We start from the raw sequence: 21364 nt of genomic DNA, 5'->3' as shown, positions 1-21364 counted from the left end.
TCGTTAATTAATATTAATTAAATAATTAATCACTATATGTATTATCAATTTAAACTATTGAAACTGTACTTTAACATGCATATATGGTATCAAAGTGAGAATTTTAAGTTAGGAACTTCACTTCATAATTTATTTCATATTTTAGTTAAATATTCTACGTATTAGCGGCCCGCATAAAAAGTTAGAAGAAGTTTCAAAATATTAATTTAATAAGTAAATTCATCATTTTTTATTAGTTTAATTTTTTTTTTTAGATAAACACTAATTAATTTCCACCTCCTCCTATATTTCTCCTCGTCTTGATCACGTTCACAACACTCGTACGTGGAAGAGATTACTTCTCTTGGGTGCTAGCTTATTGATCAGGGCATAAATGATGCGCTTTTGATCCAACGTACGGTTCTTCATATTGGATGATTAGATCAAGGCCAGGCTCAAGTATATTAGGTGGTCGCTTAAGGCCCATAATTAAGAATTGTACGATAAATATATATATTTTTTAAAACAAAAAGAAAAATTGTTTAGGGCCCTAATATGATTAAAAAAAAAAAAGGTTAGTAAATAGTCTCTTGGAAAGTCCATTTGTTTACTTTTTTTTTTATAAAGTCTCATTTTTACATTCATGAAAGTCTTGAAGGTGCATAACTTTTCTCCAACATCAATTTGAATTAAATACTCAAAAGAAGATGGAAAGTCTTTAAAGTGCATAAATTCTCATTGTTTGCATTATGCAACATATAGAATTAGACACTCAAAAAGTCTTCAATGTCCAACCTTTTTTTCGCATCATATTCAATTACAAATCACTCTTTGTAACTTTCTATTTTCTATTTATTTTTCCCTTCAAGCCTTATTTGAAAATTGAATTCTTCTCCTCTTTACCAAAACTTTCATGATTTTCCAAAAATTCACAATTCAGGTCCTTGAATCAAGTGGCAGGTCTTTTTTATATCTTATAAATAATAATAATAATAATAATAATAATAATAATAAAGGGTTAGACAATACTCCCTAATTACCAAAAACTTCATTATGGTCAGCCACTTGCATTAATTTTTTTATTCGAGTATCATGCATGAGTTATTGAATTTCCATATATGATGAGTGATAACTAATTATTATGAAAATAAATTTTTCTTTGTGTACGTAGATTAATGAGACGAGAGTGTTAGATAATCCTATCATAAAATAAAGCTGATCAAATGGTTTATTTGATAGGTCAGGTTCTATAGTGTTCTATGTCGTTATAGATGCCTACTACAAAATATGCATTTGGATATGAAAAATTAATATTAAAATAAATATTATTTAATTAGGGGAGATCCGATCGATATGAGGCCAGAACAAATTTGGTTCTTAGCTAGGGGAAATCCGAACAAAATCTGTATAGATGGAGCTAGCAATGGAAGTAGCTAGCTGGAACGTTAACACACTTCATGGATGGTACTTCAGGTTCTCGATCGATAAAAAGAAATAATAAAGAAAAAAAAAAAAGATTGGGGGATATGGATACAAATATATATATGATCCCAAAAACTCTAAACATCTTTCGTGCAATTGGGCACTGTAAAGTTAGGAAGATTTTTAAGAATATTTTCATGTCATATATATATTCACCTTGCAGGTTTGTCTCTGTGATACTGATATATATTAACATAGATCGAGTTTAATTAAATTAATGAAGCAAATTAAACTGGCCAACGGAAGAGACCCAACATTAACCCATTGGACTAGATCCGATCGACCCAATTTGACATTTGCCCATCACGTACTCTAGATTCCACTATCAACTCGAAGTAGTTGACATTCAGATATTCTTAACCAACGCTTAAAATGAATTCCTTTTAGCTGCCCACCAGAAGCATCCATCATAATTAAGCTAAGTGACCAGATATTATAAAATCTCTCTTATATTCAATAAAATCTAATAAAATCTCTCCTATATATATATATTCAATAAAATTGTTGACATCGCTATCTAAATCACACATCTGAGAATATCATATTTGGTCAGGATAATGTATAAAATTAATAGAACGAATCGCGACCTCCGTGATCAAAGTGATAAGGTTAAGGTTATGCCGTACGTTAAGCATACGATAGTATGGGTGGACCAATTAGATGCATTGATCTAGCTACTCAAACCTAGCTTGATAAAATTAAGGAGCCGACCCGTAGCGTATTGCGCCAAACATTGAATCTTCATGCTTGTGCAGTGTGCACTGACATAATTAATTTGATATAACAGAATCAAGTGACCAGATATTTCGCTCTTTCTCAAGCTCGATCAATTTATGGTAATGTGTAATTTACACGCTGTTATATAATAACTAACTAGCTACTAGCTAATAGTTAATTAATTAATTATAGTTTTGTATCACTCGCTCTTTTCTAGATATTAATTGATTCGCACATTTTCTTGATGCTAATTAATCTGTTGTCGTTTTGATAATTCTTATCCTTTAGCTTTTGATGTAACCATTCATGTTTCAAGGATAACCTGAGATCCAATGACAACAAGAGTATAAAATTAAAGGAGTAATAAACACAATGATTGATTTGATCTTTTTTTTTTTTTTTTTTTTTTGTCACTCGTATTAATTTGAACAATCAAAAGAAGTTCTTTATTTATTTATTTATTTTTATTTTTCTTTCTAATTGAATAAAGGAAAGGGCTACAGGCCGGAGAGGGTCTTCCACCTCTGATCCGGATGGAAGAGAGAATGGAAGACTCTATGGGAATGCTTCCAAAAACAAGATTGGAAGCGGCCCACTTAGCTAAAGCATGTGCACGAAAGTTGGCACATCTAGACACTTTTGAAGCATTCCAGGTAGGAAATGAAGATAAAGTAACATTAATGTTAGAAATACAATTTGCAAAGGACCAAGAAGAGAAGAGGGAGGGATTATTAATAGCTAACACTACTAAAAGAGCATCCCCTTCTATACAAAATTTGTCACTGGTCAAAGAGACAGTCAAACGAGACGTGAGAAGAGCAGCAAAAGCTTCCCCATTAAGAGCATCTGTGAAGGATAACTTATGAGTAACTCCCATGATAGTGTTGCCAGAAGCATCTGAGATGACTCCCAGCATATATTAAGGACATATAAACAACATTTATTTTTCTTGTTTTTTTTTATTTATTATTTAATTTGTAAATTATAAACTCCCATTTCATATACAAAGCGATTAGCATTTTAATTTTGATGGAACGCCCATGAGGTGCTATCTTATCATATAAATTAAACCCTGGTATGATAGAGATATGAAATAATGAACTATTTGTGCTCAATGACAATTCTAGAGAAATGATTTTCACGTTAACGTTCTCAGGGTTAGTCAACCTGCAGCATTTCTTGCACTAATAAGTAAGCTTCATCGATCCATGCAGCTCCTTGACTGATCAGATTATACAGCTCATCAATCGTTTTGGAATTAAATATTGATAAGCATCATATTGGTCAAGTTATCCCAAGAGCACTGGGAGTCTGGGAACCCTATAAAAGGAGCCTTCCCTTAACATTGTGAAAGCACAAAGCACCCCCCCAACAAAAGAAAACAAACTTCAGATTGAGCAAAAATGGCCATCAATCTTCGAGTCACACCTATGCTCTTTGCCCTCTTACTCGCCCTGAGCCTAATCCAAACCTCTAATGCAGGTGGCATTGCCATCTATTGGGGTCAAAGTGGCAGCGAGGGAACCCTAATCCAAACCTGTGCCACCGGAAGATACAAGTACATAAACATAGCCTTCCTCAACAAATTTGGCGGTGGCCGAAAACCAGAAATCAATCTCGCAGGTCATTGCAACCCAGCATCCAACGGATGCAAGATTGTTAGCAATGGCATTAGATATTGCCAAAAGCGTGGAGTTAAGGTGATGCTCTCCATTGGAGGTGGAATTGGAAGTTACTCCCTAACTTCTGCTAAGGATACACAAAACACAGCACTCTATTTGTGGAACAATTTCTTGGGTGGCAAATCAGCATCACGTCCATTAGGAGATGCCATATTGGATGGTATAGACTTCGACATAGAGGTCGGCTCGACAAAATATTGGGCTAACCTCGCACGAGACTTGAAGGCATATAGCAAGCCTGGAAGAAAGGTGTACTTAAGCGCAGCTCCCCAATGTCCATATCCTGATAGATTTCTTGGTGACGCCCTTAACACAGGCCTTTTTGACTATGTTTGGGTTCAATTCTATAATAATGGTCCGTGCCAATATAGTTCAGGTAACATCAACAAACTTATCGATTCATGGAACCTATGGACTAAGTCATTGAAGGCTGGAAAGTTATTTTTGGGTTTACCGGCAGCTCCACAGGCAGCTGGAAGTGGGTATGTTCCACCCAACGTGCTCACTTCTCAAATTCTTCCTATCATCAAGAAGTCGCCAAAGTATGGAGGTGTGATGCTTTGGTCAAAGTATTATGATGATAGGACTGGATATAGTTCTAAAATTATAAAAAATGTATGAAGTGTGTTTTCTCTAAGTTTTAATAATCGTGACAACCAGTTGGATGTCCTTGTATGGCTCTCAAGTAAAAAAATAAAAACCCTAGATAAATAAAAGATCTTGGGAGTACCGTTTAGGGTAATTGAGTCTATGTCATCTATCACATTTGTATTATTGTACTTCACCTATTGTGCTATGTCATGCCTATATATTTATGGTTGATCGATCACCTTCTTTCTTTTCTTCCTTCATCATCCAATAATTTTTTTTTTCCCTTGTATTTATTTATTTTCTTTTTTAATGTCTTAACAATATATGGTTGATAACTTTTAAGAAATGCATTTTGGGAAAACATATACTCTCCCGCGTTTCTAAAACGTGCTTGTAGTTGTGAGCCTAAAATTTGATAATAATAATAAGGGTAAAGTCCACTTAACCTCCTCAAACTACTATTCCAATGACAATCTACTCCATAAACTATCAATTACGACAATTTACTCCTAAAACTACCAAAACAATGACAATGTACCTCCTAATGCTAGCAAAATGACGAAATTATCCATATAAATTTTTCAATAAGACTAAAATACCCTTAAAATTTTGAAAAAAAATTAAAATTTAGTATTTTTATTTTAATTTTAGTAAGGGTAATTTCGTCATTTTTAAAAAATTTGGGGTACATTGTCATTGTTTTTGTAGTTTGGGGGGTAAATTGTCGCAATTGATAGCTTGAGAGGTAGATTATCATTGGGATGGTAGTTTGAAGGGGTTAAATGGATTTTACCCTAATAATAATAAATAAATAAATAACACTTTTCAGTTAAAAACACATGCACTTATTTATGGCTCTCCTTCTTTTGGGCTGTGGGGTGGGGGCCCTGGAGATGTTCTTTTGGTCTTTGGCATTGAGGCCCACTTAGAAATTCGTGACGGAGTGTTACGTTTAATATTTTATTAAGGCCCAGTTAAGAATGATTGCTTCCAATGAGCAAATTGACCCATTGCAGAGGCCTAATACAATTATTCGTGATGGAATAATTTGGTTGTGATTTTGATGGTCTAGTCAGACTAGCTTGACAAATGAGCCGGCCCATAAATTATGGCGATCGACGACGTTGATTCGTTGAACTTCATCATCTAACATGTACGACATATGACAAATATTCTTTATTTCACATTAACAAGAGAATTGCTTATTCAAAAAAAAAAAAAAAAAAAAAAAAAACAAACAAGAGAATTGCTATTTTCATTCATGATAAGCTAACTTGCCGAACATAATTTTATTTACTTATCTAACAAAAAATTAAATAAAACATAAATCAATACACCAAATATAAATTAAAAAAATATATTGTTTTATGGTCAAGGTTATCTTTAGATAGTTTGGTCAAAAAAAAAGATTATTAGGCAATCTTGTTATCGGGTAAGGAATTGTTTTCATGTAAACGTTCTCAGAGTTAGTCAACCAATACTTCTAGAACTAATAAGTCAGCTTTCATCCTCCTTTGACTAAACCGTATTGGAATTAATTAATTTAATGAGCATCGTTGGTCAAGTTATCCCAAAGGGCACTAGGAACACTATAAAAGGAACCTTCCCTTTACAATATGAAAGCACAAATTAAGCACCCCCAACAAAAGAAAACCAACTTCATATTTGAGCAAAAATGGCTAGCCATCTTCGACTTACACCTCTACTCTTTCCTCTATTATTCGGCCTAAGCCTAATCCAAATCTCTGACGCCGGTGGCATTGCCATTTATTGGGGTCAAGGTGGCAACAAGGGAACTCTAATTCAAACCTGTGCCACTGGACGATATAAGTATGTAAACATAGCCTTTCTCAACAAATTTGGTAGCGGTCGAAAGCCAGAAATCAACCTTGCGAATCATTGTAACCCAGCTTCCAATGGATGTAGAGTTGTTAGCAATGGCATTAGATATTGCAAAAGGCCTGGAGTCAAGGTAATGCTCTCCATAGGAGGTGGAATTGGAAGTTACTCTCTGTCTTCTGCTAAGGATGCACAAAACACAGCACGCTATTTGTGGAACAATTTCTTGGGTGGCAAGTCACCATCACGCCCATTAGGAGATGCCATAGACTTCGCTATAGAGCTTGGCTCAAAAAAATATTGGAATAACCTTGCACAGTACCTAAAGGCATATAGCAAGCCGGGAAGAAGTTTGTACTTAAGCGCAGCTCCCCAATGTCCATTACCTGATAGATTTCTTGGTGCCGCCCTTAACACAGGCCTTTTTGACTATGTTTGGGTTCAATTCTATAATAATGCTCAATGTCAATACAGTTCAGGTAACATCAACAGACTTATTAGTTCATGGAACCGATGGACTAATTCAATGAAGGCCGGGAAGTTATTTTTGGGTTTATCGGCAGCTCCACAGGCAGCCGGAAGTGGGTATGTTCCACCTAATGTGCTCACTTCTCGAATTCTTCCTATCGTTAAGAGGTCGTCTAAGTATGGAGGGGTGATGCTTTGGTCAAAATATTATGATAATAGGACTGGATATAGTTCTAGAATTGTAAGAAATGTATGAGTTGGATATGGCTCTCAAGTCAAAAACACACAACAAATAAAAGATCTTGGGAGCTCGAGTATCGTTTATTACTTCATCAAATCTTATTGTACTTTACTTATCATGCTATGTCATGCCTATATCCTGATGGTTGCTCACCTCCTTTCTTTTCTTCATTCAACATCCAATTTTTTTCAACTATTTATTATTTATTTTTTTAACAAAAACATGGTTGATAAGTTAAAAGAAAATTCATTTGGAAAGCATCTCCTTTCCCACTTTTCTAAAACATGCTCTTGACTTCTGAGTATAAAATTTAAAACAAAAGCACTTTATATTTAAAACAAACTCCGGTCAAGTGTCATTTGATGCTCGTTAGAACGTTGTACAACAAATTTGTGAAACCCTATATCGATCTCGTTTGAATGAAACTTATTCTCGTTCAAACGAGATTGTTGCAAATCATGAAACCCTAGCCGAACTTAGCTTAAAAAGTTATGTTTTCTCTCATTCTATATAAATCTCACATATCACAACTTCTATACACATTGGAAGGCTATGTTTCATTGATTTGGGAGAGATTTAACTTTTTTCTTGAGCCAAAATTGTTCTAAAACTTTTCTTAGTTTCATTGTCCTCATTCAAACCACAAAAGGTCTACGGCCACCAAAGTTCTGGGTTGAAGCGGACAAGGATTGTTCTTGAACGTTATCATATAGAAGAAGGCTATAGGTTCTAGAATCACTGCAGTGAGAGGTAAATATGTTGTTTGCATGGTCACAAATTGGGTTTCGAGTTACAAAAGTTTGGAGAATAAGAACAATATGTAAAACAAGTTTACCATGGCGGATTCGTCTCAAAGTAGTTTTACTTTTGAATGATTCTTCAAAAGGTTTTTACTTCATTATTAAAATTATTTATGTTGTTTGATTGTATGCTCTTATAGATTTTGGTATTAATAAATGTGGTAACTGAATTGATAATTTTCTTGATAATATTCTAGTGTTTAACAACTTGTGGTCTAAATCAAGAATTTTCAATCGCTTCTTCAGGGATTAATCTTGATTGCATGCCCATAGTCTTGTTGCAAAATATTTATGCTTCTCCTCATTAATTTGGGTTGTGGGGGCCAATCGACTTAGAAATTAGTGACCGGGAGTGTTGTGTTTAATCCTTTATTAAGGCCCGGCCCATTTAAGAATGATGTCATTTCCAGTGGACAAATTGACCCATGGCTAAATCAATTTCAAATTATCCCATCAGTCTTGATTCCACTATCAAGTTGATATTCAGAATCTTAAAAATGGCTTAAAATGAATTCATTTTAACCATATATCCTTGCTCATTCTAGAGGACAAGACTTGCTAATGGGGTCTTTTCCACTTTTATTTATAATAGAAAAAGAAATGGATAATGAGTGGGAGTTTAGCAATTAAGTATGCACAAGAGTTGTCACATTTTGAAATCTTTAAAACAGTTCACTTTTCAAGAAAAATTAGATACCGGTAAACAGTGGGGGGCAGGCGCCCCTACCCGCCCTTTAAAAAATTTTTGAAAATTTTTTTTTCTAAGGGTAATTTTTTTAGTTTTTTTGACTCTTAACTCCTACTCCTCATTCTTTCATCCTTTCTAATACAAATTCTTAGATTCACCGCTGAAGGTAAATGTAGACAATAGAAGCACCCGACCATATGTGAAAAAGGTAACCTTCATTGATTGACATTTGGTAATATCATATAATTAGGTCAAGATAACGCATAAAATTTAATATAAAAGAACCCCCCTCGAGAAATTTTGTAAGGATGGAATAATGGTTGTGATTTTGATGGGCGACGGCGTTGAATATATGCGCCATGGTCTAAACGAACTAGCTTGATCAAATGAGCTGACCCATAAATTACGGCGCCGACGTTGAACTTCAATAGAAATAACAAGACAATTATGGCTCCTTTTTTAGGGAAGAAATTTGGAGTTATATATATATTCAACATTTAAACTCATAACATCGTAAATTAATATAATTAATATATGGGGGTAATGCCATTATAAATTTAGTCATATTTCAGTGACGTGTCATGTGTATAACGTATGCTAGTCAGTAGTAAGGAAAACAACAACCAAGTCACGTTGCATACAAATAATAATAAGAGCCCCATTAATGCCGATATGTAACCAAGAAGGATCATACAACACACCAAAGAAAAGACAAGCATATATATATAACTAGCTTACATGCATTTAAATCATGACAAATGGTAAACGATAGAAACTATCGAATACATATATGCAGCTGGGCTGTCGAAGACAATATATAGGAATTCAAATATTTACTAACAAAATTCACAAATCCCTTGTACTATGATATTATAATAAGAGATATGAACTAATTAAACTATATTTATGTTCCATGTGCACTTTGTAAAATATGGCCACCCCTTTGTCGTTTTTTTTCTAATGAACGTGTTTTGTACGTATTGATTATTCCCTAATTTTGAATTTATAATTGATTTAAAATTTCTTTAATTAGCTCTCATGTTGTGCATTTGTCTTCACATTCTTAGAGTAAGTCAACCAATCCTGCTTAAAACCGAGTCAGCTTCAGCCTACAATTGACTAAAGTTCTATACAGCTCAACTATATATATATATATATATATTTTTTTTTTTAGCTCAACTATATTTGAATTAACTGAAACGCGTTATTGGTCAAATTTTCAAGCTTGGAATACTCCCAACTCTATAAAAGAAGCCTCCCCTTAACATTATGTGAGCACAAAACACATTCACACAAACATGGCTAGAAATCTTAGACTTACACCGCTACTCCTTCCCCTCTTGTTCTTGACGGCCTTGATCAAAACTGCCCACGCTGGTGGCATCGCCATCTACTGGGGTCAAAACGGCAACGAGGGAACACTAACAGACACGTGTGCTACTGGAAGATATTCGTACGTAAACGTAGCCTTTCTCAACAAATTTGGCAATGGCCAAACCCCGGATATCAATCTTGCGGGTCATTGCAACCCAGCATCCAATGGGTGCACAATAGTCAGCGATGGCATTAGAAATTGCCAAAAGCGTGGAATCAAGGTGATGCTCTCCATTGGAGGTGGAATTGGAAGCTACTCTCTAGCTTCTGCTGCGGATGCAGAAAATGTAGCGCAATATTTGTGGAATAATTTCTTGGGTGGTAAGTCATCATCACGTCCCCTAGGCGACGCCGTATTAGATGGCATAGACTTCGACATAGAGCTTGGGTCGACTCAATACTGGGAGGATCTTGCAAAGTACCTAAAGGCATATAGCAAACCAGAAAGAAAGGTGTACTTAAGCGCAGCTCCCCAATGTCCATTTCCAGATAGCTTTCTTGGTACTGCCCTTAACACAGGCCTTTTTGACTACGTTTGGATTCAATTCTACAATAATGCTCCATGCCAATATAGTTCAGGTAACATCAGTAACCTAATAAGTTCATGGAACCGATGGACGACGTCGATAAAGGCCGGGAGGATATTTTTGGGTTTACCAGCAGCTCCTCAAGCAGCTGGAAGTGGGTATATTCCTCCCGACGTGCTGACTTCTAAAATTCTTCCCATCATTAGAAAGTCACCTAAATATGGAGGTGTGATGTTTTGGTCAAAGTATTATGATGATCAGACTGGATATAGCTCCACCATTTTGAAGAGCGTATGAATCATGCTTTTGTCCTTTTTTAAATGATAATTATTGAGTTGTGTATCTTTTTCAATCCAAGAACTTGACTATATGGTTCTTGGCTTTAATAATAAATGAAATACATAAATAAATATGTGTGTTATTTAAGTTGACTTTTCTTTTTATTTTTTTCTTCATTTTTTGTCTGTTTTTTTCCTGGGTGACAAATATATATATATATATATATATATATATATATATATATATATATATATATTTTAAAAAAAAAAAAAAACTTTTAAAGGTAAAAAATAATCAATTGTGAGGCCGAGCCCATCTGTTCGAACAGGTGCCCCAGCTTGGTCTTCCACTTGCTCGGCCTGTTCTTTGCTAAAATGGACAACTCTATCAATACTAACAATTTCAAATGAAATTATTTTTTCGAAAGAAAAATGGGATCTTGTTAAGGCCACTGCTTAACAAGAGAACAAGAAAAGGTTAAATATTTCATATCATGCATTTTGCTTTTAATGGTGACGTTAATTAGGTCAAAATAATCAACAAATCTGATGCAAAGAAAGTACTCCACAAACATAGCCGTTAGGACGCCGTATTAATTAAGGTATTGTGACGAGGTTAATTATGCCGTCACGCAAGAGTGTAGTAATATATAATAGGAGCCACCCATTTAGTGTGGCGTAAACGTTGAGCTAGCTTCATCCTTGTGGAACAATTTGGATATTTTTAATAATGCTTATAAAAAAATAATCGGTATTTAATCATTTTTAAACAGAGTGAGATTTGAGAATATTCTATTCTCAGGACATATATTAACACTACGGCACGCACTCACTCCTATCATATGATTCATATTTGAGGTTTTTGATGTATATATCATCAATATTGGTGAGATCTCATCCATTTTCGTAGCATATATAGAATCATCGACATTATATCAATTATCAAGGAAAGAGATCGATGTAATATTTGAAAAAAAAAACAAAAATTAATAGTATATCGTTGGGCTTAAAAAACCCGAATATCTGGCTTTCTAAGCATAATGCCCAAACGTAAAGCCCATTTCATATAAGAGACCCACTAAAAGCGTATGGTGTCTAATAGATAGATGACAATAATCAAAGGGATTTGAAACTGTTACATGGCAAGCATCTAAGACTTACTATAAAAGAGACACTCTCTCCAAAAGACAAAAGCATGTATGTCTTTCTCTCTAAAAACGCTCTATTTAGTTTTCTCTCTCATATAGAAGACTATTTAACTATTGGAGTGTCCCCGTTCCAGAGGATCAATGGACTCTAGTGACTACCTTCTCTATTTTGCAGAAAATTCATTGTCGGTCCGACCATTCAAAAACTGTTCTTACAAATATTATTCTCATTGATTTAAAAATGTTGCTTTCGCATCTCCTCTTATGAACAATGTCACATACGAGAGAGAAGGTATGATAACTACACTTTTTATAAATGTAAATCACGTATAAATCAGTGAAATTTACTTGAATTTTAAAGCAAAACATGTCATTGTCAAATTGTAGAAAATCAGGGGCATCCTTGAAGCTATAAAAGAGAACAACCCCAATGGCATGGCAGCAAAAAACATTGGTGGGATTGCCTTATTGATATACTAGCAACAATGGCTAGAATTCCTCTATTCCTTCCCCTCCTAATCTTGCTGAGCCTCATCAAACCCTCTCACGCTGGTGGCATTGCCATCTATTGGGGTCAAAGTGGCTACGAAGGAAGCCTAACCGAAACATGTGCGACAGCAAAATACTCCCATGTAATCATATCTTTCCTAAACCAATTTGGCAATGGCCGAACCCCAGAAATCGACCTTGCGGGTCACTGCAACCCAGCATCCAATGGGTGCACCGTAATTAGCAATGGCATAAGAAGTTGCCAAGCTCGAGGAGTTAAGGTGCTGCTCTCCATTGGAGGAGGAATTGGAAGTTACTCTCTAGCTTCTTCATTGGATGCTCAAAATGTAGCTGATTATTTGTGGAACAATTTCTTGGGTGGGCAATCACCTTCACGTCCTCTAGGTGACGCCGTATTAGATGGTATAGACTTTGACATAGAGCTTGGCTCAACATATCATTGGGCAGATCTTGCTCGTTGCCTGAAGGCATATAGCCAGCCAGGAAGAACAGTGTTGTTGAGTGCAGCTCCTCAATGTCCATTTCCTGATATGTTTCTTGGTAACGCTCTTAACACAGGGCTTTTCGACTACGTTTGGGTTCAGTTCTATAATAATGCTCCATGCCAATATAGTGTGGGTAATATCAACAACCTTATAAGTTCATGGAATCGATGGACTACGTCCATAAATGCAGGGAGTGTGTTTATAGGGTTACCTGCGGCTCCAGGGGCGGCCAGAAGCGGGTATATTCCACCCAGTGTGCTAACTTCTCAAATCCTTCCGGTGATAAAGCAGTCACCTAAGTATGGAGGTGTGATGCTTTGGTCCAAGTATTTTGATAATAGGAGTGGATATAGTTCCTTCATCATAGCGAGTGTGTGAAGTTATTACTTCGAGTAGGCTACCCTGAAATCATTGTAAGAATATAATATCCCTTTCATTCTTATTGTATTGTATATGTGGTTTCATAGCCTCAAAGGGTAAATAAATAAATTGGGAATTTTAGGTTTGCATGGATTGATAGTTTGTACTTTGATGCTTCTTATAAATAAATAAATGTTGAATTTTGATTTTGACGTTCTTCTTTTAGCCTATGTATTTGTTTCTAAACTTGGTGTAACAGTGTCCCGAGTTTGACTGCAATTGTCGCTTTTTCTTTTGTTCTTTTTGTTATTTTCATGTTGTATATAGTTGTTTACCCCTTAAAGAGAAGGGCGATACAATCCATAAGTAATAACCTAAGCAGGCAGAAAGTTGGAACTGATTAGGCTTGTTCTCGTTAGTGCTCCATGATGAACAGAGGTGGAATTTTGGGTGGTTTTTGAGACAACTGAAACAAACTAAAGAATCACTTTCCGATTAACTGATGCGAGCGAGGAAAATATATTACGGTCTCCAATGAGGCTATTAAGTGGAAGCCATTAGTTCGAATACCCCCTCTCCTCTCTTGTGTGGACATGTCAATATATATTACGCTAGTAACACAACTACAATCAATTTTTCCTGCTGAGCCAAGAGTCATTTTTCTGAAGGCAGACGAGAGTAATTTTAGTGTAGAAAAAAAGGGTACATTACTCTAAGCTATGAGATTGTAAAATACTTTTGCAAAATTATTCGAGATAATAAAGTGTAATTTTCTCAAGTTTTTTTTTATTTTTTATTTTTTGATTGTATTATGATTTAATATTCTGGATCATCGACAAATCGTGTTAGTCCTTATTGGAAAACTGCGTTAGTTCTTAATAAGATGCACCAGCAAGCCGTTGAAATTTAACATATATCAGGAAGTTAAAAGGCTGAGTGTTCTAGGAAAAGAAAGGGGTAAATCAACACGAAGTAGATGGAATCTTGAAATACACATATATAACAATGCCAGCAAAAATTATGCCAATCCACCCGAGGGAAGCCCCGAATAAATATAAGCGTTCTGATAGTTTGAAATGATCACAGTGCATGGGCAAGTGGCAAAATGACGTGGGCTCATCGGCTTACTTAGCGCTTACGCTTGCCGGACCTGAATATTGTGAGTGGATTGGAATCGCCAGATGGGTTGTCTTCCACTCTGAAGAAGTGCTACCTCTTCTCCCTCCTTCACCATCCCTTGATTCTGCATATGAAAACCAATAAAGTATATCATGCATAACGAAGATAGCCAGCCAACATAGAGAAACAGATATTTGATCATGCAAAACCTATTTCCATAAATTCTCAGTGCAAGGAAATCTACTTGAGCTTTCATGTGAAAGCTAGTACTCAAAGGCCAGAATATTGGTTGAATTATGAAAGGCATCTATTCATCACTAAGGGCTTTAAGTTATCAACGAACTCTGATTCCAAACCAGACTAACTCTGAACTAGAGCGAGGATAGTTTACTTAGCAGAGGTTGGAAGTGCAAAAATTATCTTAAATTGTCTTTTCTACAGGCATGCCCCCCAAATTTGAAATGTTTGAGATCATTCGTTACTCCCAATGGATAGCACAGTTGGTCATAAAGTATACCAGATACATCAAAAGCAAAAGCACAACTGCCATGGGACAGGAGATCTGGAACCCGTGTAGAATTATATATCCCATCTACACATGGATCCTTCCCAGATTGAAATTCAGACCCAGAAAGCCAGATGCATCACAAACCCAATGATGAGGAGAATTTTTTGGGTTTCGAAGAGAAACACAAATGAACATTGTAGAACTCAAAAGTCCAACATAAACTAAATCCTGATTTCATTTAGCTAAAATTGAGCAGATTACTACATCTCAACTACTGCGAAAGTAAGAGTGCAAGTGATTTTCCTGTTAAAAACTTCACCTTTAGTAGAGCTAAGGCATTCGCAAAGGTCTCTTCAGCATCATCTGAGAACTGCAAGTATATGGGGCACACTCCTTGATACGAAGCCAGCCTTTGTTGTATCCTCTTCCTGCATGGCCATCAAAGTTACACATTAGATTCACATTCCTTATCTGTCCTCTGTCCCCTTACCTTTTATCTTTTATTTGCTAATCCAGTCAGTAATGAACTTACAGTTCAGTTCTTATATACTTTCACTCAGTCAAACTCAGATCAAATAAGGCATTTATTATTCCAGTTTTTCCAGGGCTAAGAACCTATCAAGAGAAAACTTATGCCTACAGAAATATCTAAGAGGATAAAAAATTTATGCCTGCAACATGGATGCCCAATATGCAATACTGTATCATAACCTCTCATGCAAACAGCATCCACATTGCACAACGAAAAAATTGAGATCCCGGGACATAAGAAACTCACTCATTTGTAAAAGCAAATATGGTGCCTGAAGGTCGATAGTGGCTCAGTAGGGTACCCATGAAACCAGTTCTGGTGAAGACAACAATTGAGGTTCCAAGAGTGTTAGACATCATGGTTGCATGGTAAGCAAACATCTCACTCATATGGTTCTACAGAGAAGAAAACACTTCCAGTCAGTATTCAGAGCTTAAATTCAAATTAATATTGGGGGAGAGAGACAAAGGGCGAGGGTGCTACAATGCAGATAGACTCAATGAAGCATCAAAATACATGAAAATTATATGTTAAATAACCTTGAAGGCTTGACCAAGATTAGGTGGCATTTCACCGCATGATATGGTAGCTTCCGTCCGTAATGCAACTGTGTGCATGACTTTAACAGCTTTCAAGGGGAACCTGCATGGCATTAAGGTGTAAAAGTTTACAAATAAACAATCCCCATTATTAAATCCCATAATGGCTTGTAGGCAATGTTGATGTTACTTTGAGTGTTGCAACTTGCAACTAGAGTCACTCCACTCTGATCATGCACATATTTAGTGACCAAAATTTGATATGCAAGCATTTGAAACCATTGAATCTATTGGCATTGCCATCCAGGGACATCAAATCTCTTTGTGTGCAAGGAGTGATCAGAAGTACATCTATTCCTCAACACTGGCTAAACCCTTGGATAGAGAAAGTGCTAACCCAATGCTGCCAGATGGTGGGTTCCAATGACAGACGTCTCTCGATGTGCATGATGCTCATAAAAAATATTCATCTAGTCACATCCAAGTAACCGACTAAAAAGTCAAAAAGAAGTAACTTACTTTCCATGAGCAGTTTCACCAGAAAGCATGACTGCATCAGCACCCTCTCGGACAGCGATGGCAATGTCTGATACCTCTGCTCTGGTTGGAGTTGGGTGTACAATCATGCTTTCCAGCATATTTGTTGCCACAATAACAGCTTTCCCCATGCTACGGCAGATTCTGATTATCTCCTCCTGCATTTTTAATTGAGAATCTTCTGAATGTCAGAGAATAACTCATACTTGATGTCTTAATAGTCCTGTATAATGACACCAATATGTGATGCCCTCTCTTCTGTTGCCCTTCTGGCAAAAATAAAATACCTGCAGAAGTGGAACCTCCTCAATAGGGAGCTCTGCTCCAAGGTCTCCTCTTGCAACCATTGCCTAAAATAAGAAGAGCATGTGTGACTTTCAAAGGGTATAAAAGTGACAGAAGCAGCCAGATTTAGACTAATACTTAAAAACACTTGATAATAGTCACAATCTTCAAGGTCTAAATGTAAATTTTAATAAAATTTAGCAGCAAATAAAAGATACAATGCAATGATTAGTATGATCACCCCATCAGATGCTGTGATAATGGAATGCAAATTTGGGATAGAGTCTGCACTTTCAATTTTTACAATGACGTGTATATCTGCACCACAGCCTGCCATATCAAATGGAAAACTGAATTATAATTTGTACTCTGGAGCAGGGTAACAAACATGTTTCCCAAATTTTGTTTTTAAAAATAAGAAATCATATCTGGATGTTTACTTTGCAGATAATTCTTCAATTCATGAACTACTTGTGCATCTTTAACAAAGGAAACAGCATAAAAGTCAACTTTGTTGTCTACTCCAAATTTGATATCATCCCAATCCTTCTCTGCAGCAAAGCAATATAGAAAATTATGTACATTTGCAAAAGGAAACAATTTCAGTACCTCCTCACCTTTAAAAGAGAGGGAGAGAGTGAGAGAGAAGAAGAAGAAGAAAATGCAAATCAGTAGGATATTGTAGAGTACATAATGATTCAAGGTCTAACCAGTGATGGAAGGCAGTGTTGCACTTTTTCCTCGAACATTTAAGTGACGCCTAGATTTAAGTTCTCCTCCATCAACAACTTCACACTTCACTGAATCTTCTGTCTTGGACTTCACCAAAAATGACATCATACCACCTGCAGAGTAGATCAAGAGTCAGCAGTGCACATATCTTAACAAGACATGTTACATTTTTTAAATTCTTGTCTACTATACAGACAGAGAGCTTGCCTTTTCAATTACACTTGTAATTCAAAGACCACTCAATTCTAAAGGAAGCAACAGTTACAATCTAAAAGGTCGTGAAGGTTATGAACCAGTGGAAAACTGTAGGCAAGAGGTATTAAGTTAAACTTCTTATGATAATTCATCTCAAGTACTTAAGGTAGAATTTTGTGGACATAAAACTGAAGCTAATAACAGCTCGTGAGGGCCTTAAGAGTTCTAAAATCTTATATAAAATGTGAAATCTGGGCATATGGCATCAGCATCTTTTTGCCCTATCCATGTTTTAATTCCCAAATTCATAATAATCCTCAACCACCAGAACTCACTGGATTAGAATATCCTGAATTATCAATAGTGTGAGAGACGGTATATGTTATCTTATAAAGCGGCATATTCCATTTTGAAGTTGACGACATTCTTCCTTCCATGAAACAACATAATAAAGATTTCTAAAAGCATGTTGATTTCATCTTAGGACATGTGGGATTATAATTAACTTTCACAGTAAAACTCACAGCCAGTCAGGCATGCTCTGTTCGATCTCAGTAATCAGAAATTTTTATGAGAAAAGTTAAATTTGAGGAGTTCAATAGGAATGCTATAATAAGTGACAGAATCATGCATATGCCCACGCTAGTGTATAAGAGTAAACGTATCAGTGCACATGCAAATGGCCACACAAATATGACTTACAGACCAAGTTTCTTTACTGTCATTTACACCATTATCCTTCACTAAAATATGTGATATCCAAATATTTCACAAAATTAAGCTTGAACCATGAATAATAAAACTACTATCTCCTCTGAGCAAATATTTTTAATCTATGAGCACAGTTCAGGTGAAAGAAACTTCCTTGTTTACCAGAGAGGACAAATATAGCATACCATCAACAAGAAGCATGTCACCCACTTCTACGTCATTAACAAAATCATCATAGTTCACACTAACAGAATCTGCTGTGCCAACCCCTCTCCGAATTGTAAAAGTGAATTCTTGCCCACTCATTAATGTGATTGGTTGTGGCAGGTCCCCACTCCTAACTTCAGGACCCTGATGAAAACCAAAGAAAAAAGGATAAATTATTTAGAAATTAGATAAAACAAAATATTGATCAACCAAAAAAAATCAAGATACGTATACTTGACTAGGAAATAACACAATAATATGAACTAGCAGGTTCCAATATTGCTCCTTACAATGTCCATGTAGCAACAAATTAGTTCCATTTTGGCATCTCCATGGCTAAGAGACTGCATATTTTTAGCTAAATTAACAATAAGATCCTAAACGTAGTCACCGTATGAATGGCACACAACATACATACTGCTTGCTTCCCGAATGCATAAAATGCAATGCCCTAATTATCAACAGTCCCTCCTCAAAGTGGGGAGGTCAAATACCTACTTCAATTTCTCTCCATGACTAGGATGCATAAAAACTCCAGAGGGAAGTTTAATGACTTCTTGTGCTACAAATAGAAAAGTCTTCCGCATATGCTTTTTATGACAGTAAATTCAGCTAACATAAATGCTACTGATACATCCATGTAAATATTTTTGGGAAGATGAACACCTAGAGGATTAAGTAAGACCCTTGATAATATGTTGGAACACCACCTTAATCCAAAAGCTTAAGCCTATTGATTTAGGTCCGGCTATATTATATCAATTGTTCAATCTCATCACAATTATTCGATGTGCATTATTTGTCAGTTTCTATATATATATATATTTCCAAATGATTAATTTACTATTTGTCAGTTTCTATCTAAACAATGCCTAACCTGCTTTAGCAGCGTGCTGTACTAATTTAACATAGAAGAAAATAGAATCGAATGTAAAGCATAGAATCGAATGTAAAGCAAAAACTTGCCTTGGTGTCGAGCATGATTGCAATTACATTGTCTTTGGATTGAGCATTATATTCCTTAACCAAATCTATAACTTTCTGATGAGACGCGTGGTCTCCATGAGACATGTTCATCCGAGCAACATTCATTCCAGCTTCGGCCAGCTTCCATATCATTTCACGCGTGTTGGTAGAAGGACCGATCGTGCACACGATCTTTGTCTTGCGTCTAACCGTCGGCTTGGACCACACGCCCACCGGTGACGAGTCGAGAAGTTGATGAACTTGTAGATGCTGAAATTGTTGCTCTCTCTGATCAGCATCTCACAAAAATGGTAAAAAAATAAATACGAGGAAAATTTTGCAAAGTTTATCTCTTTTTTTTCCCTCTTTTCTTTGCAACTTTAAGACAAATTATTAACAATAAATAATTTTCTTTGCTCTTTAATCCGTTTTCACAGCAACCAAAGAGAGTTGTCGAACAAACACATCAAGGCTCTGATTTCGTCTCAATGCACTCAGCATCCAAACGAAGCCTCTTAAACATTAAGCTTACTTAATTGCCTACTTATCAAATAAAGAAGCTTCAATTTTTCGCATCCTTTTGTTTTCAACTAGAACGAGAATTTTCAAAAACACGAAAAGTACTTCCAAACAATGGGCTTATAAAAAACGCTTCCAATTTTCCTACATTCCCTCCACACATAAACAAAATCAAAGTGAACCGTTAAAGAAAATGAAAGAACAAGCTGTAAATAGGACGAACATTTGGTACATCCTCGGGTGAGACCGGGACGACCTCCGGCTCGACATGTGCGGATCTCCTCGCGACAATGCAAGACCTTCTGTGAACGAGCCGGTAGCTCTTCTTCTCGTCGCGTGCCAAAACCTTGGAAGCAAAACTTGAAGGTTTTAGCTTTTCGACTCTGTCCTGTACAGATCCAGTGCTAGGACACAGCAACGAGCTCTGAATCGATCGCGTCGCCACCACTTGCGCCATTGTCACAGAGCTACGGACAATGAGCGAGAGAGAGAGAGAGAGGTTTCAGATAGACTCAATAAAATGAGAGTCACAGCGAGAGATTTAAGTGATGAATTTGGAGGTATTGGAGAAATCGCCGCGAAATTTGGCTTGGCGGAGGAACTGAGGATAGATAATAGAGAGAAGGCGCTTTGGTTGTATCGAGAAACGAATAGCAAACACGCTTTTGTTATACATACATTTATTCAAAGCGGTTGGGTTTATGCAGTAGAAAATGGAAAATGGAAAGTGTCATTGTCAAATGTCAATCAGGGTTTTAGAAGTTAACACTGGAACATGGGAACGAATGCGACGCCGTTTCAAGTATCTGATAGAAATTATTACCTTTACAAAATTTGGGGATAAGTTGAGCGATAATTTACATTACATTTATCTTATCAATTATTAAAATATAAATTATTACGTTTTTTTTTTTTATATGCCGAGTGTCCACACAAAAGAGGAAGGGAGTTTGAACTAGTTACTTCCACTTCATAAGGTATGATCCCAATCGATTGATATTTATTTCTATAAAATGTAAATTACAGGTTATATTTAAAGCTATTATTAGAATAATAGAAAAAAAAAATGATAATCACACAAGGGAAATGGAATGGAAATCAATGCTTTGTCATTGTAGAATGTATCTTTATCTTAGACTAATAGACTGCCTTAGCTTTGTTTGGTCACCAACTTGTCACCAACCGGTTATTTTGGAGCCAATTTTTGAGTTCAGGTTATTTTCCTAAAGTTTCAAGAATTTTAAAATTGATAAATAAACTTTCATAATATATAGAATCTAGAATTAGACTACAAATTTTAGAAGACCATAATTTGGTATAATCATGGGCGTAATGCATTTTTTGT

At 35.9% G+C, this 21364-nt stretch overlaps 5 protein-coding genes across 6 annotated transcripts; 4 read left to right on the top strand and 1 right to left on the bottom strand.

The window, feature by feature from the left end:
• The first annotated feature begins 3581 nt into the window (after nucleotides 1-3581).
• On the top strand, nucleotides 3582-4481 carry LOC132167524 (hevamine-A-like). Its single transcript, XM_059578523.1, has one exon. The coding sequence runs from the start codon at nucleotides 3582-3584 to the stop codon at nucleotides 4479-4481; it is 900 nt and encodes a 299-aa protein (XP_059434506.1).
• A 1645-nt stretch (nucleotides 4482-6126) lies between these two features.
• On the top strand, nucleotides 6127-7014 carry LOC132167646 (hevamine-A-like). Its single transcript, XM_059578660.1, has one exon. The coding sequence runs from the start codon at nucleotides 6127-6129 to the stop codon at nucleotides 7012-7014; it is 888 nt and encodes a 295-aa protein (XP_059434643.1).
• Nucleotides 7015-9762: 2748 nt separating this feature from the next.
• Nucleotides 9763-10693, top strand: LOC132166966 (hevamine-A-like). Its single transcript, XM_059577838.1, has one exon. It carries the CDS (start codon nucleotides 9786-9788, stop codon nucleotides 10683-10685), a length of 900 nt encoding a protein of 299 aa, XP_059433821.1. The 5' UTR covers nucleotides 9763-9785; the 3' UTR covers nucleotides 10686-10693.
• A 1603-nt stretch (nucleotides 10694-12296) lies between these two features.
• LOC132167529 (hevamine-A-like) lies at nucleotides 12297-13187 on the top strand. Its single transcript, XM_059578533.1, has one exon. The coding sequence runs from the start codon at nucleotides 12300-12302 to the stop codon at nucleotides 13185-13187; it is 888 nt and encodes a 295-aa protein (XP_059434516.1). The 5' UTR covers nucleotides 12297-12299.
• Nucleotides 13188-14148: 961 nt separating this feature from the next.
• On the bottom strand, nucleotides 14149-20710 carry LOC132166963 (plastidial pyruvate kinase 2-like). Of its 2 annotated transcripts, none has more exons than XM_059577828.1 (12): nucleotides 20243-20710; nucleotides 19501-19788; nucleotides 18513-18678; nucleotides 17400-17534; nucleotides 17130-17240; nucleotides 16931-17019; nucleotides 16692-16754; nucleotides 16387-16562; nucleotides 15868-15970; nucleotides 15575-15723; nucleotides 15116-15224; nucleotides 14149-14412 (listed from the first exon to the last, which is right to left on the bottom strand). In XM_059577828.1, exons 1-12 carry the CDS (start codon nucleotides 20474-20476, stop codon nucleotides 14305-14307), a joined length of 1731 nt encoding a protein of 576 aa, XP_059433811.1. In that variant the 5' UTR covers nucleotides 20477-20710; the 3' UTR covers nucleotides 14149-14304. The 2 variants fall into 2 exon arrangements, with proteins under 2 accessions (XP_059433811.1, XP_059433812.1); XM_059577829.1 differs by having other exon boundaries at nucleotides 19501-19770; nucleotides 20243-20709.
• Nucleotides 20711-21364: the final 654 nt, after the last annotated feature.

The sequence above is a fragment of the Corylus avellana genome, chromosome ca1 (genome assembly GCF_901000735.1).
Source record: "Corylus avellana chromosome ca1, CavTom2PMs-1.0".
Taxonomy (NCBI): Eukaryota; Viridiplantae; Streptophyta; class Magnoliopsida; order Fagales; family Betulaceae; genus Corylus; species Corylus avellana.
The sequence above is the reverse complement of the archived record's forward strand: the minus strand, read 5'-3'. Positions and strand labels throughout refer to the sequence as shown.

What these genes read in the sequence shown, in the direction of transcription:
- LOC132167524 (XM_059578523.1), top strand. Translation starts at nt 3,582, where the DNA reads ATGGCCATCAATCTTCGAGTCACACCTATGCTCTTTGCCCTCTTACTC.
- LOC132167646 (XM_059578660.1), top strand. Translation starts at nt 6,127, where the DNA reads ATGGCTAGCCATCTTCGACTTACACCTCTACTCTTTCCTCTATTATTC.
- LOC132166966 (XM_059577838.1), top strand. Translation starts at nt 9,786, where the DNA reads ATGGCTAGAAATCTTAGACTTACACCGCTACTCCTTCCCCTCTTGTTC.
- LOC132167529 (XM_059578533.1), top strand. Translation starts at nt 12,300, where the DNA reads ATGGCTAGAATTCCTCTATTCCTTCCCCTCCTAATCTTGCTGAGCCTC.
- LOC132166963 (XM_059577828.1), bottom strand. Translation starts at nt 20,476, where the DNA reads ATGGCGCAAGTGGTGGCGACGCGATCGATTCAGAGCTCGTTGCTGTGT. An exon ending in TTATCACAGCATCTGATGGG is followed by an intron (nt 16,755 to 16,930) that starts GTGATCATACTA and finishes TTCTTATTTTAG; the next exon opens with GCAATGGTTGCAAGAGGAGA. An exon ending in GGTGAAACTGCTCATGGAAA is followed by an intron (nt 15,971 to 16,386) that starts GTAAGTTACTTC and finishes AATGCCATGCAG; the next exon opens with GTTCCCCTTGAAAGCTGTTA.